Source organism: Xylaria bambusicola (assembly GCF_022495145.1).
Source record: "Xylaria bambusicola strain CBS 139988 unplaced genomic scaffold F5B22scaffold_50, whole genome shotgun sequence".
Taxonomy (NCBI): domain Eukaryota; kingdom Fungi; phylum Ascomycota; class Sordariomycetes; order Xylariales; family Xylariaceae; genus Xylaria; species Xylaria bambusicola.
Window position 1 is genome coordinate 279,385 of NW_025953603.1, and position 16,112 is coordinate 295,496.

At 47.6% G+C, this 16,112-nt stretch overlaps 7 protein-coding genes across 7 annotated transcripts; 3 read left to right on the top strand and 4 right to left on the bottom strand.

Annotated features, from left to right (window-relative positions):
• Positions 1 to 251: 251 nt before the first annotated feature.
• F5B22DRAFT_638850 (PAP2 superfamily-domain-containing protein) lies at positions 252 to 1,424 on the top strand (the record flags this gene model as incomplete). Its single annotated transcript, XM_047977641.1, has 2 exons — positions 252 to 377; positions 438 to 1,424. 2 exons carry the CDS (start codon positions 252 to 254, stop codon positions 1,422 to 1,424), a joined length of 1,113 nt encoding a protein of 370 aa, XP_047827298.1.
• Positions 1,425 to 2,470: 1,046 nt separating this feature from the next.
• Positions 2,471 to 2,866, top strand: F5B22DRAFT_650188 (uncharacterized protein; the record flags this gene model as incomplete). The annotated part of the gene is made up of 2 exons (XM_047979277.1): positions 2,471 to 2,518; positions 2,621 to 2,866. The coding sequence occupies 2 exons, from the start codon at positions 2,471 to 2,473 to the stop codon at positions 2,864 to 2,866; spliced, it is 294 nt and encodes a 97-aa protein (XP_047827299.1).
• Positions 2,867 to 3,821: 955 nt separating this feature from the next.
• On the bottom strand, positions 3,822 to 5,161 carry F5B22DRAFT_426529 (uncharacterized protein). Its single transcript, XM_047971713.1, has 2 exons — positions 4,178 to 5,161; positions 3,822 to 4,116 (listed from the first exon to the last, which is right to left on the bottom strand). Exons 1-2 carry the CDS (start codon positions 4,711 to 4,713, stop codon positions 3,954 to 3,956), a joined length of 699 nt encoding a protein of 232 aa, XP_047827300.1. The 5' UTR covers positions 4,714 to 5,161; the 3' UTR covers positions 3,822 to 3,953.
• A 284-nt stretch (positions 5,162 to 5,445) lies between these two features.
• On the top strand, positions 5,446 to 7,163 carry F5B22DRAFT_426430 (histidine phosphatase superfamily). Its single transcript, XM_047971712.1, has 2 exons — positions 5,446 to 6,516; positions 6,584 to 7,163. Exons 1-2 carry the CDS (start codon positions 6,177 to 6,179, stop codon positions 7,003 to 7,005), a joined length of 762 nt encoding a protein of 253 aa, XP_047827301.1. The 5' UTR covers positions 5,446 to 6,176; the 3' UTR covers positions 7,006 to 7,163.
• Positions 7,164 to 7,298: 135 nt separating this feature from the next.
• F5B22DRAFT_621684 (TAP-like protein-domain-containing protein) lies at positions 7,299 to 9,280 on the bottom strand. The gene is made up of 2 exons (XM_047975908.1): positions 8,912 to 9,280; positions 7,299 to 8,828 (listed from the first exon to the last, which is right to left on the bottom strand). Exons 1-2 carry the CDS (start codon positions 8,967 to 8,969, stop codon positions 7,321 to 7,323), a joined length of 1,566 nt encoding a protein of 521 aa, XP_047827302.1. The 5' UTR covers positions 8,970 to 9,280; the 3' UTR covers positions 7,299 to 7,320.
• Positions 9,281 to 10,929: 1,649 nt separating this feature from the next.
• Positions 10,930 to 11,684, bottom strand: F5B22DRAFT_650192 (uncharacterized protein; the record flags this gene model as incomplete). The annotated part of the gene is made up of 2 exons (XM_047979278.1): positions 10,930 to 11,429; positions 11,489 to 11,684. 2 exons carry the CDS (start codon positions 11,682 to 11,684, stop codon positions 10,930 to 10,932), a joined length of 696 nt encoding a protein of 231 aa, XP_047827303.1.
• A 2,309-nt stretch (positions 11,685 to 13,993) lies between these two features.
• On the bottom strand, positions 13,994 to 16,066 carry F5B22DRAFT_621690 (DnaJ domain-containing protein). The gene is made up of 2 exons (XM_047975909.1): positions 15,841 to 16,066; positions 13,994 to 15,759 (listed from the first exon to the last, which is right to left on the bottom strand). The coding sequence occupies exons 1-2, from the start codon at positions 15,994 to 15,996 to the stop codon at positions 14,665 to 14,667; spliced, it is 1,251 nt and encodes a 416-aa protein (XP_047827304.1). The 5' UTR covers positions 15,997 to 16,066; the 3' UTR covers positions 13,994 to 14,664.
• Positions 16,067 to 16,112: the final 46 nt, after the last annotated feature.

Below are 16,112 nucleotides of genomic sequence, written 5' to 3' on the forward strand. Positions count from 1 at the left end.
ACCTAGAAATATCACTATTACCAACAATTCCCTGCCATGAAGTGACCCTTGCTCCTCGAGTATCAAGCATCAATGTTCATTACTGCTTCACACTTCGTGGCTGCTCCCACTTAACAAATTTCCTCTACCTAGATTCGCGGTTACTCATGGAGCAAAATCCGAGCACTCCAGATCCGGTACAGTCGTCCACACCCTCCACGGCTGTGAACAACCCAGAGACACTATCGTACCCAGATTCTGACGACCCCAAAATGTATTCAGCATGTTCCACTCGGGATCCTTACAGCATTGAAAAACGTCCTACATTTGGGCAGTGGGTCAAGCTCGCATGGCTAGACATGCTGACAATACTCGTCGTTGGAGCTTTGGCATTTCCTGTAGGTTGATCTAACAGCGTACCAGGCATGGTAGAAAGGCGCATGGCTAACTCCTTCAAGGTCTATTACTTTGCTAATCCATTCGGTCCACGCGTGTTCCCACTAGATTTTCGATTGGAACCAAATGGTACAATCTCGCCCTCCTCCACGACCTCGGTCATACCTCTTAGCTTTGCGTACCCAGCTCAGACGCGAATGGTCAGCAACTGGCTGATAGCTGTAATTGCCGTGCTTGTTCCGACTTTCCTCATCACGCTGATGCAATTCTGGATCCGAAACTTTTGGGACTTCAATAATGCCCTGGTCGGATTTTTCTACGCCATCCTAACGTCCGCCGCGTTCCAAGGCACCGTGAAAGCTTTTGTGGGAGGACTAAGACCTAATTTCTACGACACTTGTAAGCCTGACAGCGAAAGAGCAAAGACAAACAACAAAACTCATCTGAACGGTATTGGGTTTCGCGGTGACATGTGGAGTACAGATGTTTGCACTGAAAGTGATAATCAACTTCTTCGAGATGCCATTCATGGCTTTCCCAGCGGCCATTCGACAACCATGGTAGCGGCAATGGTATATCTCTGCCTATATCTTAACGCCAAGCTAAAGGTATTCGCCAACTATCACACACCCTTATGGAAACTCATCGCCCTCGCCCTGCCCATCCTAGGCGCTGTACTGCTATGTGGGTCGCTCACCATTGACAATACGCATAGCTGGTACGACATAGTCGCTGGCGCTATTATTGGAATTGCGTTCTCATTTGCCTCTTTCCGAATGGTTTACCCCAGCATTTTCGACTGGCGGATCAACCATATCCCACTTAACCGTAATTCGCCCTTCGATGGGCAGTCGAGACCGGACTTGGTCGCCACGACGCGTGCTGGATGGCGTTCCCCGGCGGTGGAGAATGATGCTACACCTGCACATGGTCCGATTCATGACGGACTTGAAGGGGATAATGGCGTCGAATCTAACACCCCAAACAGACCGCCTGATCTCTACCTAGGATTAGGCACAGCGCATCAAAGAGCTACACCAAGAGAATAGATGCAAGAGACCAGTTCCTAGACACTGATTTGTCGTAGGAGTATCATGAGTCCGAATTCGATAGTGTTACTATAGCATAATCTACATATATAATAAGAGTGGGAGAGTGTGGCATCGTTGATTTCACGCTCTCTATTGCCCTATGTGATGGTTTCCCCAGAGACCGAATTTCTGGCTTGTGAATCGTAGTAGTTGACTACCAGACTTCTCCGATCCCTCTCACAATTGTCAATATGTACGAGTTTCATGATATCAATTTTCGATCTAAGCGGTCATATATTAAGAACATTTTGACATCTGGTGAACATTGAAGCTAGCACGGCAGCGAGCATTTACTTGGACGTATCAAGCTTTCAGTTTCTTCGACTTCACTGTCTGTTCAATCGGCGCGTTGGTGAAGGGGCCGCTTGATTATAGCTGGTGTGATTCTTTGTGCTTGAGGGACGCTGTCAGGAAAGGGGTACGATGTATACAGTAAGACTTTCATCGTGGGATCAAATCTAAAGGAATCAAAATTCGAAGGCGTTCAGACTCTCTATGACTATGCATGTTGTCTCTTGGTTACCCCGCCTCCTGACCCCAGCTAAGCGTACTCGAGGGGCCAGTAGGTAATAATGTACCAGCATAAATCAGAGTACTAAGTCTACATTCTATTATTGATTGGAACCTCTTCTGACAACGCGATTTAACGTGGCGGGGAGTCAGAATAAGCGAGCCAGTTAATTGGAGGTTTAGAAGTGTGTGTATTGTTGTTCAGAGCGCGTCTTGCTATCTCTCTGAGATGTTTCCTAGTAAATAGCCACTCCATCCAAATTACCCATCAATTCTGACAACTACCGCTACCTATTAAACCCATTATCTAGGCATCTTGGTGGGTTTAGCCATTCCTCCCCTCCCCTTGTATTTACCTCACCAGCTAACCGTCTACACTGCAACAACCATCTTCCATTCGCATCCTCATCCTTATCTACACCTCCTCCTCGACAACAATATTTACGCCACCTTGGTTATCTCCTATCCCAAATCAATTTCTACGATAAATCAGCATGGCATCCGAAAAGATCACCGCAATAGACATGATAGCTATCCCTAAAGTTTAAGAATGCTTTAAGACGAAGCCAATTGTACATTCCTCACTCATACTCCCTCTCTCCAAGCCCCCTTCGCGGTAGCTAATGCAATGTTAGGTTAACTAGGATAAGCTTGCTACCCAAGCCGGCTTCAAAGACGGCGCCACAGCTAAAGTCCACTACGAACCACTTCTTAATCGTAACCACGGCCACGATTACGGCGGAGATGCCCCCCCAAAGCGACAAAGCCTACACGACAATAAGCCCAAGACTGTGGCAACTGAAGACGGAAACAAACGGTATGCCCGCAACCCATACGACCTGGATGATGGAGAGGTTGAATGGTCAGCTCAATATAGTAGGCTAGGCTAGGTGATAAGATGCGGCGCCAAAGGGGAAGAAACAGAAACCGTACACAAATCTCACACAGGTGCCCAAGATGGACGGACACATATATATTCTACTTGGTCGTATGACTATTATGGCTGGTAAAGCAAGTTGGTATAGTATGGAGGGGAATTGCAGCCCCGCTGATCAATGAGTCTTGTATTTGAGAACAGTTATCATCCAGTTGTGTTAAGCATGCGCTGGTGGGTATATGCGATTGCTAAGATAATACTTCAAAATCCTGCAGCGATGCCCCAGGGTTCAGAGGGTCTCCAGCGGTACTACCTCAGAAAGACAACCATACAATACAATATGCCCTCAATTGATTGCTGTTAGATATAAGGGATATGATCTTAGCCGGAAATTTGACTAATGGGTGTCGGATTTGGATAAGTGTAGCCCGTAGCATCCGTTGCACGATAGTCGATCCCAATCCCCACCCTCGATGGCGATGAGCTTTGAGTGTTTCTCTTTTTTGCATGACGTGCATGAAAAGTGTGCAATTGAAGCAAGTCGAAATTGCTGGTATTGACCTTGTGGAGGGAACGTTTTGATCACCTCGAATTGGGAAGGGACGTTGTTTTGATGATCCATCTTGGTGACCGTTGTCGGGGGATGAAGTTTTGAAGCGAGAAGGTAGGCAGGTGTATGGAAGAATCTTTCAGGGTTTTCCGGACTGTGAATTAGATTAGATATATTCTAAAAGAATTTCTTCTTTGCTTTAAGCATTAAATAGGATCTGAAGTTAGTGAATATATATATATGGTGACATTATGAGGTGGGGTAATTCGGGCGCTCTGGCCATCGGGTACTAGCAGTATAATAAGGACAAGTATAAATCTGCAGTACCGCAGTGATGGGATGTGCCGTGTCATGCCAAATCGACTGACTTTGTGTGACACTTTGCCTCAACCGAGCTGCCAGCATCGGCATGCTTTATCCCCGTCAGTATGCATTAAATCGAGGATAGCGTTCGGATTACTAAACGTCTTGAAGCTCTAGACGGGTGTTTCCCGTAAGTAATTGTGTCACCATTATCAACAGACCTCTAGAGTCCTTATTGTAAAGTACCCTAGTCGAATTTTACATAACCTTTGCCTGCTACAAATGTCGCGAGCCACGGTATGTCGCCTTCATGGTTTGCTAGCTGCGCATAGAAATCCGCGTGGGCAGGTGCGTCAATATTGGAACCCTTACTATTTCCGTTCTCAGCACGCTCATCCGCGTAGAAGAAACTGATAGTACATAAAAAGTTAGATATGATTCGAGCACCTTGAGAAGATGAGCATTGCCTACCGGTAACCTCGCGCAGAGTACGCGGCATCAGCTACGCCGATCCAATAAGCAGACGCTGCTTTGCCAACTCCGAGATTGGTGAGAACTGGTCCGGGCATCACAACAAGATTCAATTTGTTTCCAGTGTAGATAAACGCCGTCTTGGTACCCTTCGGCAGTGTCTCCCATCCAGCGATTGCCTGCTGTGCTGCGACGTAGGGGCTGACGGTATTGATATTCAAGTCAGACGTAAAGCTTTCGGTTGGGATAGACAGAGGAGCGCCTTCCCCGGGTGGAGGCGTCAGTGCCGCAGCGTTGTAGACCACGACGGTAGGAGGCGATTTGAATTCGGCCTTGACCGCGTCGAAGAGAGCTGGTATAGTTTCTGGTTGAGACAAGTCTGCCTTGATGGATAGGAAGCCTTCGGCAGTCTTGCCGCCGGCTGCTTTCCTGGAAGCGACGGCTACCTTGTAGCCACTACTGGCAAATTTCTGGGCAACGACGGCACCAACTCGGGGACCGGAGCCGAGGATTAAAGCAACGGGGGCAGCAGCCATTTTACTAGATGATCGGATTCACTATGGCAATTTTATAAGTGCGTGTGACTGAAAATACTGGGTTTGAAAACAGCGTTGAGGATCGAGGTTGTGCTTTCTATTTATGCCTGATTTTGCCAAGGGCCGTATTTATAATCCAAGCAGTAGGCTGACAGACATATTGTACGGAATTGGCTAGAATAACACAATGCATAACACACCATATGTCGCAATTCGTTTGCGACTACTTAATACTATACTAGGATGTCAATTAGACATGTGCGGTGAGGCAGAGACAACGGAAACATGTCTAAATGACAGTGTGATCTAGGTGGTGCTTTGAAGATCCACATCCCACATCCCACATCTCACAAGGTAGGTAGCGGGACGGTGGGATAGTGGGATGGACGGGATGAATGGGACGATGTTGTTCCATGTCTAAATTTTGAAGCCAACTTAAACATCATAATTATAGCAAAGATAGTCAAGGTGGGATGGTCGAGAATGTGGAAGCCCGAAGGACGAATGGGAGAGGCGGCTGGGGCATATAGATGCCGCTGAGGTTTGCGCTACGAATATTCACAGCAATGAACGTTCTAGTAGTTGTCCACGATGGGTGAAAGAACAGCTGAAGTGGTACTCGCCTTCTAAGACTACAACAAGTTAGCAACATGACTTGAAGTGGGTTGGCAGTGCGCGAGATGCAGCGAGGATTAATAATCATAGGAGGGGTGAATCGACCTCTCGTCCGCCGTCCAGGTAGGTAGACCAAGATCCCCGGGAGAAGCGTAGGTAGGTACTGTATAGGTACCTATAGACTATCTATGTAGGCTAGGTAGATACTTAGTAGGTACTAGAAAGATGATCCGGTACCAGTGAATTTAGGTTGCGGCCGCTGGTGGCTTACACGCGTTTATTTCGACCTCATTCAATTCAGGGGAACGTTATTCGAGTCGATTTTAACTGGATTCGGACCTACTGTCAGGGTGCCATAGCCAGTGTAGGTAGGGCATCGGGTGAGTTAGGTTCAATTGATTCCAGCGCTATATGATTATTTGCTGTTGGCTCATTCAGTGTGAAATGGTTAATTGTGCAGCGCTGCGATTCCACCTGCTCCATGTTAGCCTATTACCACCACTAAATAAGTAGGTAGGCAACAATAAGGGCAAAATAAAGTCATAGCGGATGTATGATCAGTGGTCTAACTAATAAATACATAATCAAGAGTCTTTATAGATAAGGTAATGAGAGGCAGGAAGGAAGGAAGGCAGGCAGGCAGGCAGGTAGCGAGGTAGTACCTGTGTATCCTGTGGCATGTGCTTGCAAAGGGAGGGCAGGAAGTCACACCTGTTGTTTGCTATACTGCTATCCTTCCATCCAATTATCTGTCGACCTGACGCAATCTGTGTGATAACAGTCAGTACAATAACCATTCATCTACAATAAACAAAGTCTTCAACAGCCTAGACAACACTCACTCAGCCATGCCGCCCATCATCGACATCATCCGCCATGCCGAGGCCACCCACAATACAACAACAGGCAATGTCTACGAGCGTGATCCCAACCTCACGAGCAACGGAGCAGATCAAGCTTTCAGCCTGAGCTATTACTACCCCTTCATGCACAAGATCAGCCACATCGTGTCATCACCCATGCGGCGCTGCATTCGTACCGCACTCATTGGATTTGAATATAACCTGCTGCAGGGCAAGAGAGTCATCCTCCTGCCTGAGCTACAGGAGACCGGTGCGAACCCCAGCGATATCGGGCAGCCTCCCGAGGCTCTGGAGGCCGTGTATAGCCCATTGATCGACACTGACCGTAAGTCTTGATCTGTTCACCGATTGACGCTCTGAACAGGGTCGGGTCAGCTGATGAGTGATTGCAGTGCTCGAACGGAACTGGTACGATAAGGGCCAAGGCTCCAAGTACGCTCCAGACGTAGGTCTTGTCGAGAAACGCGCGCGCAAAGCAAGAACCATCTTGCGAGATCTCGCGGCCAGCGGTCCCGACGATGCGCGTATCATCGTCATCACCCATGGCGGCTTCGCACACTTCCTAACCGAAGATTATTCTGGTTTATCCGAGCGTTATTTCACGGCCTATGGGAACTTGACCATCAGAGGCTTCGAATTTGTTGATTTACTAGGGGAGGATCCCGACGCGAAGTTAGTTGAGACAGCGGATAGTTTGGCCTGGTCGAAGTTACCCCGCTTCGTAGATTTGAGTGACGAAGAGAAAGCACGCCTCAAGTCGTATGCTGTGGCGCGGGTTGAACTTCAGAAACAGCAGTTTGAGAGAGCTACATGAGCTAAGCGATCGGCAGTCCAGACTCACGTTTTCTAGATGTGTGTGAGTGTATGCGCATAGCTGCGTTGGAATGGGGCCAAATGAAAACCAGCTAGCCTAAATATTTACGCTGAATTAGTGGCGAGCTCTAGGGGCCGTGGAAGCCCAGTACGTCACATCATACAGCAGAGTAATACACAGAAAGAGGCTCGTGTAAGCTCTCTTATATCGGGAGATACGTTGGTATATCCACGCTATCAACATAGTGGCATAATCAAAACATTGAGCGATCGGATGCTTCATAATACAATAAATAAGATTGCTACCTTAAGAAATCTACGAGCTCGTGACCGTGCCAGGTTTAGGGAGCTCTAAATGAAGCAAATACTGGTTTGTAATATTTGTGGTCTCTCCGCCCAGGAGATAGCTCGTGTGACCGCTGCCATTGCGCGTCAAGAGGACAGCGTTCTCAATCTCCTTCTGTAGACCGAGGGCCCACGTGTACGATGTCGAGGGGTCATATAACGAGTTCACCATTAAAAGCTTAACATCTCCATCGTAAACAATGGGCGCCGGCAGATTGCTTAACGGGGCTGGCCACCCGATACATGAAGTCTGCAACTTATAACTCTGGCACGCGCCGAGAGTCAGTGGGCTGAATACGGCACCCAAATTCTGTTTCTCGACTACGTCGGCCAGACCTGTCGAGGCGTGCGCCCAATCCTGGCATCCGATGGCCGTGCCTGCGTATAAGTATGAGTCCTCGTAAGCGTCGCCAATCGCGATCTGGTTGAACTGGGACACGAGAGTGGCGTTGCCCTTGTCAGCTTCAACGAGGGCTTGTGAAAATCTAGGCCAATTCCTCTCCGAGATCATGAATCCCTGGGCTGTGAAGAGGAAGTCCTCCTCCGTGACGTCGGAACGACATGATTTGTCGTCGCACCCGGGCGCGGGGATAGGCTCGGCACTGGCCTTGTCCCGGACGCTCTTGAAGACGGCTTCGACGTCTGCTCCTTGAAGCGCACATTCGTCTGTCGCTGTGCACCACTCGAAGAATTTCCCCAGAGTCGCCTGGTAAGCTGTCGATTCGATTAGGAGGTTGCTGGATTCTGATTGCGAGCGCTGCAGGTTCCCGTCCAGCACAATCGCCCTGAAACTGTCGGGGAATAGCGCAGCGAACTGGCTAAACAATTGGGTGCCGTACGATAAGCCCAAGTAAGTGGCTTTCTCTCCTAGTGCTAAGCGCACTGCTTCGTGGTCTTTTACGGCGCTTATAGTGTCGACGAAGTTCACCAGGGGACCCGTCTTCTTCAAGCAGTTCGCGCCAAGATCTTTGTTGTATTGGACCAGGGCATCGTATTCCTTTTCTGTCGTAGGCATAAACTTGACGCGTTTGTTGAAGGCTGCCGGATCGCACTGAACGGGTGTGCTGATGCCGACACCGCGGGGATCAAGACCAATGATGTCGAACCTGGCGCGGATCTCAGGATCGACTCTGTCACTTAGGCCTGACACTGTGCTCGTGGCTTGACCGCCTGGACCGCCTGGGTTCACGAACAAATAACCGATGCGATTCTCCTTGTCCTCGGCTTCAAGACGCACCATGCCCAGCTCAACAGTCTCATTGCTGTGACTGTGGATGTTGTTCCAGTCCAACGGGACACGGAATGTCGCACATGTGAGAGGATCTGGGAATTGATCGGAGCAAGCTCCCCATTTGATAGACTGCCCAGATTGCTTCACCCACTGCTGCACTGCGCTGGAGTTGCTTGGGTGGACAGGAGGTTTCGTCCATTGCGGCACCACGCCGCTATTACTGGTCTGGTAGATAGCCAGCGGTGCCGCTAATTGCGGGTTAAGTCAGCATAAATCGTTATGGTTTATTGTAAACAATACGTGTAATTCATGTGCACGGAAAAATACTGACCTTGGCCCAAGGAGGCGGTAGCGATACCCGCCGCAATAAATCGACTTAAACGCGCCATTGTCCTTGTTTGTAGATGTTGGAGAGGGGGGACGACGCGATCGAGGTTGGGCTCCCAGGTTGGCTGAATACCTGTAGGTAGGTAGTGTAACACTGATATGAGGATCTGCACTCCTCGTGGTGCTCTATTCCAGTATCCTGGCGCACGGAACCGGATCTAAGACAAACAACACGAGTCGCTCGCTGAAGCTCGATATGAAGACAGCAGAACGCTCAGGCTGATCTTTCCATTCCCTTTGACATTGTTTATATAAGCTTAAATACAACGCAGCGTCTCCTAGGCAGCACTGAATTGAGAAAAATAAGCTGACGTAGCCCCCTTTGGACACTGCCCTGAAGCTATTAGGCTACCTACCTATTTATAGAACTTACAGGGTAGCGAGCTGCGAACGGTAGCAGAACGCTCAGTGTGCTGCATTGAATCATTTACTCAGTTAGGAATGCAACTAATTAAGCTTAGATTCGATACGAGCAATCCGGCCAATCAATGGCTATCCAGAGACTTATAAACAGCCGGGAATAAAGTTCCAATGGAGCATGAATCTCACTAAGGTATTTTACAGCATGACATCACAGCATAATTACCTAGGTATTCAGCATATGTCAGGTACCGTCTTAGCTTTAATATGTGCTTTATTATCGTCTATATTCTTCTCGGTATCCTGGGTACTTGGCACGTGTTGGGTATCTGAAACCTTAGAGTAGCTCGTGATTAGGAAGTCGTCGCCTTCAGCCACAGGGGCCTCGACTCCACGTAAGTAGTTATCAACCCAGTCATTGCTCACGATAGCCTCGATCTGGGCAGTCATCTCATAACCAAGGATTTTGTTGGCGGGGTACTGGATACCAGGGAGCCTACAACGAAACGGCGAATTCATTATCTGTCTGTAGACAATAGTTAGCTATATTTATTATGACTAAAAGGTAACGAAGCGAGTATGTGAGCTGTCTTGCTGAAGAGTGCACCTGCGAAAACAATTAGTTGCTGAGCAGCGAGAGGATAAAAGTGCCCCAGGCTAGTATCCACCCATAAAGGGTGTGAATATGGCCGTTTACTGGCACTTTGATGGTTTTAAGGTCCAACGTGCATTCGACATCGCAGCTTCGACAGTAAGAGGTGTTTCTCAAGGCACAGCAACCAGCGCTTCAGATGGACGAAGGATGTCCTTAACCCCTTGAGCTCTGGTGGTTGACATTAAGAAGAGAATTGAACTCAAGACTCGGACTCGGTAACTTGATCTTGGGCAAAAGCGTTCAAGTGCTATAACAATGGTTAGAAAGGGACTCGTAGGCAGACTACAAGCGCAAAAGTCCGTTGCCTCAACCGAAGTCCCTATCCTCCACGAATCGCCAGCGTACTAAAATCGCCAGCGAACATCCTCGTACACCTCATCAGATGTCGGCCGTGGCTTTCTGAATGGCAGATCTTATTTCCAGGTGACAATGCATCTTTCTAGCCTCTGATTCATTCTTCCATGTACAGAGCTATTTGCCACACGATTTAGGATAGGCAAAGAATTGTCCATTGCTGTATCAAACCTCCGTGCTCCCCTATGGATGGTAGCATCTACCCCGTAACGAACTTCAGCAAGCTTGTCGCATCCGTCATGAAACCTCTCAGAAAGCTTGTCTTTTGTCAACCCGGAAACTATACGGCGAGTTGGAGCGCCCTGTTGTGTGTTGGGGTTATATCCGATCTTTATGTTTTTTAACCGTTTCATCACATCCTCTTCTCGGAGGTCTTTCGTCTCGGGCCCGACATCGCCATAGACAGCTTCGGAACAGTCTAGTAGCAAGCGCATAGCCTTAGCTGACTTGATCGATTCTATGTGTAAAAGCTTGCTTCTACGTATCAGCCGTGGATATGCCACAAAACAGCAGAGAATCCAGGTCGCTTCCAATATCAGACCTAAACGAGTTAAATAGCTCGAGAATCCCCACACGTAACCAGGCGCTGTATTTCAGATAGCCTTCTCGTCGTTTAGTAGGTCAATTGAGATAGGGTTTCCCTTGTAGCACACGCAATTACCGAGGCTGTTGAAAAAGCTCGGGCCCGTGTAAGATGGGCAGTTGAAAGCGATGTCGAGAAAGGGGGCATCGAGGGAAATCAGGGTGTTGTTAAGCCGAATGGTAGAATTATACGGCACAATCCCCTGGCTGAGCGGGATAGATTCGTCAAGGAGAAAATTAGCCAAAAAAGCCGCTTCTGACGTTTCGTTGTATGGGTAGATGTTTGCGGCGTCTTGTTCCCCTGTAGATGCTGGCGTACCTAGGGTAACAGAGCGGAACGATGAATAAAGACCCCCCGGAACACTATCACAAACCCCTACTCCGGATAACCTTGGTAATACGCCAGTCTTGCCATTGAGGACGGCTGTATCATTCAGATCTGCCTTCCATCCAAAATCAAGCCAGCTGCTAGCATTAAGACTGATTTGCAGAATTTGCCTTTCCATCGCGTCTGTACTAGATCTTAGAAACACGATAGTTTGATGGTAGTGCAGTCAGTATGAAACTAACACCACTGGATACCAACGAAGTTCTCAGACCGTTGCGTCTCCGTCGCTGCTAGAAAGTCCCAAATCGTCAGGGAGGACGGTTTGACTTCCCAACCAGTCGAACCGTATTGCAGATTATTTGTGGTCCAAACGTTGGAATCAGGACTTGTCAGATTGAGGCAGGAATCCTTTGCACTGTTTGTTGAAGTCCGCCCCATGTCAGATAATAGAGTAGAAAAGTTAGGACCAACTTCAACATGGGGAGCAGATAAATTGAGCCTCATCGGATCTAATACCCAACAAAGAGACAGATTTTCGCTATTCAATGGAACAATCTCATCCCCCGGTAGAGCATAAAATTTGTGGGATAGACTCACGTATCCAGTAGCAGCACTCCAGACCAGAGAGAGAGAAAGCGTATAGACGAGGGTGTAGATGAGCAAGATAGTGCAGAACAAAACAGAATAGCTCTGCGTTAGACGTAACGTCCTGAACAATTCCACTAGAGTTTCAAATGACGCTTTAGAGAATGATAGGGCAGTATAGTAGGGATATGTTATTGTGGAAATCTCCATTACAAGTACTAGAAGAGGATAATTAGATGATGCAACGATAGAATATCCAGCCGTGAAGAAGTCGTCCACCCTGACCAATAACCGTGTCCCACGTTATATCGATAACCTTAGCTTGAGTAAATGTAAAATTACCGTATGTAAGATCCGGAGCCAAATTTTTTTCCGCTGCGCTGGATTCATAATCAGTACAACTAGGATTGATGTCGCCTAAGGTTCGACTCAGGGAGTCGTATCGCCCAGACAACTTTACTGAGGACTATGCATACAATTGATCCAATTAGGAACGCCAAAGTAACGAAAAGGTAGTGTTTATCTGATATTTGACGAATGAGTCCCGAGAGGCGATGCCCACAGTTGCCGGCCAAGGGGTTCGAGGTGCACTCGGCCTTTCTTCCGCATTGGTAATCGATGATGTTGATTCATCATGATCTTCCATCTTCGAGTTTTGGTAAATAGCGAACGAAGAGGAAGACTGAGTTGAAATCCGGTACGTTGAATAGAAGAGATGCTATGGTGCATACCTGATTGTACCATGGATGCCAGATAAGCATTCAATATATACTACGCGATCGAGGCTGACGTATCTAAGCCACAAATTGTGCACATGGTGTGTCATAATCGTACGCGCCGAGACGCTGTTTATCGCACCTTGGGTCCAAATCAGGCGCCATATAGAATCCTACCCCTTATGGCCGCATAACGTCTGACACATACAAAGGACAACAAGTCGAGCTAGATAAGTGCCTCATATAAATTATACTCTCAATTACATTTTTTAAGCAGGGACTATTACTTGAACAAGTTACGCGAAGGTTACGTACGTTGAATAGATTAACCACGAAGTTCTTGGCACTCTCTGTATCTTCCGACTTGAGCTCTTCAGTCTCACTGGTGATCAGGGGAATAACGGTAGCCGCGGTTTCAATTGGCAGAGGTGAATACAGCTATATATACGTGCCCATATCTTGATCCAGGTTTGAACGGCCACCACTACAGCCCCCAGGTTGTAGGCGCCACTCGCTCACCAACGCTTCGGCCCCCACGAAAGTTGCGACGCATGCACCCGGATACCGAACAATGTATATATTAAAAAAATGCGCAAATACCTAGCTAGATTGGGGCCTTTTTAACATCCCTCTTTTACTTAAAGATATTTTTATAGCCTTTTACATGATTAAGCTATAATAAAAGGTATATAATAATGTTACACGTGTAACCTCTGTGCCGGTTGAAGAATGCAGTTTGCCTTGTACTTCGGCCGTACGAAGGACTATTGCAGGCTGTTCATGACCTTCCAAGACATGCAGGCAATATTGGGTGATATTGGAAAGTGAGGTTATACAGACTTCGCTTCTTGAAACAGACCCTAGAGACCCAGGCGGTCTGGGCTGGCAGATCATTTGTATATAGAGTCATCTCAAGCCACCAACAGCCGAGAAGGAGTTGGTTGGTCAAGGACTAATGCAGCCCTAGTTGATCATTGTAATCAGAATCCTCAGTTCCAAGCCCAGTTTAACTGCCCTTGTTATAAATAAAGTGATTTATAATTTTATAGTTAGTTATTTTATTTAATAATTATTATATGGACAAGTCTGGATGTGCAGTAGGGCCTACTTTAAACGTGCAGTATATAACTGTTGGCAGGGTATTCCAGCTGACTACGACATCTGTACACTGTATATATTGAAAAACGTACCAAAATTAAGGGTTGTAAGGTATAAGGTTATCGTAAGTTATTGGCCAACGCCTTTTTCAATTATATATTTCAAAAGTATAATGTTAATATGTAAAAGTATTAAAATTGGATTGAAAAAGTTGTTAAAGGTTAGAAGTTAAGTAATGGTTGAAGCTTTGAAGTTGTAGATAGTGCGGAGAAAACGGTGCCAATGAGGCGTTACAGCCCGCTATAGTCTCTGACAGCTGAGTGCAGTTGTGTACTGCACGTTTAGAGTGGGCCCTATTGCACATCCAGACCTGTCCTATTATATAACTAAGTTACCTTTATTTTAATAGAGTTAAGATAGGGTTTTATATAGTGTTTTAAGAGATAGATAAATATGTTCTTTACATTCTGCATGTCTTGCTCTTGTACCTATCTTACGATTATATAGGATAGCGCTCTTTGGCTCGGGTAGTTGCTTCGCGATGAGCTTAACTGCGCGGCTAGTAACACTCCTTGCCTACCACTTAGCTCTTGCCTGAGGGAGTACACCCGGTATTGCGGCTGTTCATCGGGAGGTTTGTCACTTACGGTCTCAACAGGCGCTCCCTGTCAGCATCTCAAGGTATCATTATTCCGCAAGTCTACCACTTCGTAAGGCCCATCCATCCCGAAAGACATAGTGCCATCCGTCCGCCTACTCTCCTAATCCTTAAACCTCCAGCCCACGTATCTATTCATATTAGTGGGACGATATTACTCAGAAACCCATAAGGGGGCTGATATCCAAATTTAAAAGTTTCACTTAACTTCTTTATTGATTTTTCAGTTCGACAGAATTGCGTTGTGATGCAAGAAGGAGAAGATTTATCATGCTTTAGGTGTAGCGCCTTTCACGCCTGCAACCTATGTAACCAAATAGGAACAGGCGGGCATCTCCAACTAGTCGAAGTGACGATACTCTCACCACCTATTTGGATTCCTCCTCCTCGGACGTACTTCGGCTTGGCACTTTGGGCACGCTTTCATCTTGCATTCTGGACATTCCAGTAGATAGGTCCATATCTCGGAGCACCTCGGGCATGCTTTGCGGCCCTGTACCTTCGGCCACCAGCCGTCGTGGATGCAGCCGACAGTCCTTGAAATGTGTGGTGCTTCGTCGTCGAACGAACCTCTCCGCCTCGCCCTCGCCCATGCACGGTCTTGGTCTTCTTGTCGCCTCTGCGCCGCCGCCGCGTACTCCGCATGTCGTTTTCTCAACTCCTCTTCTGCCTCCTCCTGCCGTTTTCTTGCTGCGGCCGCGTACTCTGCCGCTTGCTTTTCTGCTTCTCGCTGACGTTTTTTTGCTTGCTCTTCTGATTCACGCCGCCACCTTTCCCACATCTCTTGTTGTCGCTTCCGTGCCTCTGCCTCCTCCGCTTCCCTTTGTGCCCTCTCCTTCGCTTCCCGCTCCTCCCTCGCCCTGGTTTCTCTTTCCCTTATCTTGGTCTGCAGTGACCGTATTTTCCAATCGTCGTATGTGTCGGCGCCACTGACCTCAGCCTCGCGATTCTTCATGAGATTCTCCTGCTTTTTTAAATCCGTTTGTTTCGAATCTAGTCGCCTCTCCTTCATGTCCTTTTCGAGTCTTCTCTCCTGCTTTCGCCTATCTATGTTTGCCTTTTCTTCTTCGCTGACGGGCGCTTTCTTGTATATCGGTGATAGCAGCCATCTGCCCCAACTGTTGTCCCGCGCTTCTTGAGCTGCCTCTGCCGCGGAGATATCGTTTAACACTTTGATTTCATTCTCTATCCGCCGAATGTCTCTCTGGAGCTCGAAGATGGAAGATTCAAAGATTCTCTTGCTGGCTAACCATTGTGCTCGACGATCTTGTTTCGCCTTTTCAAGTTTAGCGATTTGTATCGTTTCGCTGGGCGGTTCGGGTGGCGGTGGCGGATCCGAAGTGGGAGACGGACGAGATGCTGAAGAGCTCGTGTGACGACGTCGTATTGAGGGGTAAAGGAGGTCGTACGCTAGGCGTTTTTGTTCATCTTTCAATGTTTCGTAGGCTTTCCCTAGCTTGAAATCTCGTATTTTAGCATAGAGAATGACTACTAATCAACGAGTGAGCTGAACAGCTGCGTCAGTTGATAGACGTACTAGCTGAAAGGCTGCGGTAGTATCGCGGTCGGCATTCCGATCAGGGTGGTGCTTCAATGCGAGCCGTCTATATGATTTGTTGATCACCTCGATTTTAGCAGTCTGATCGACTTCAAGAATCATATAGAAGTCTTCTGTAATTGGTGCTGGTGCCATTGCCTTTGGAGATGATGTCTACAAACGAGGTGCGTTTCTCATGCGGCTCAATAAGTATTTATTCCAGACCTAGGCACCAACGAGCTCGCTGACTGCGGGGAGCATCCGAGACCAAT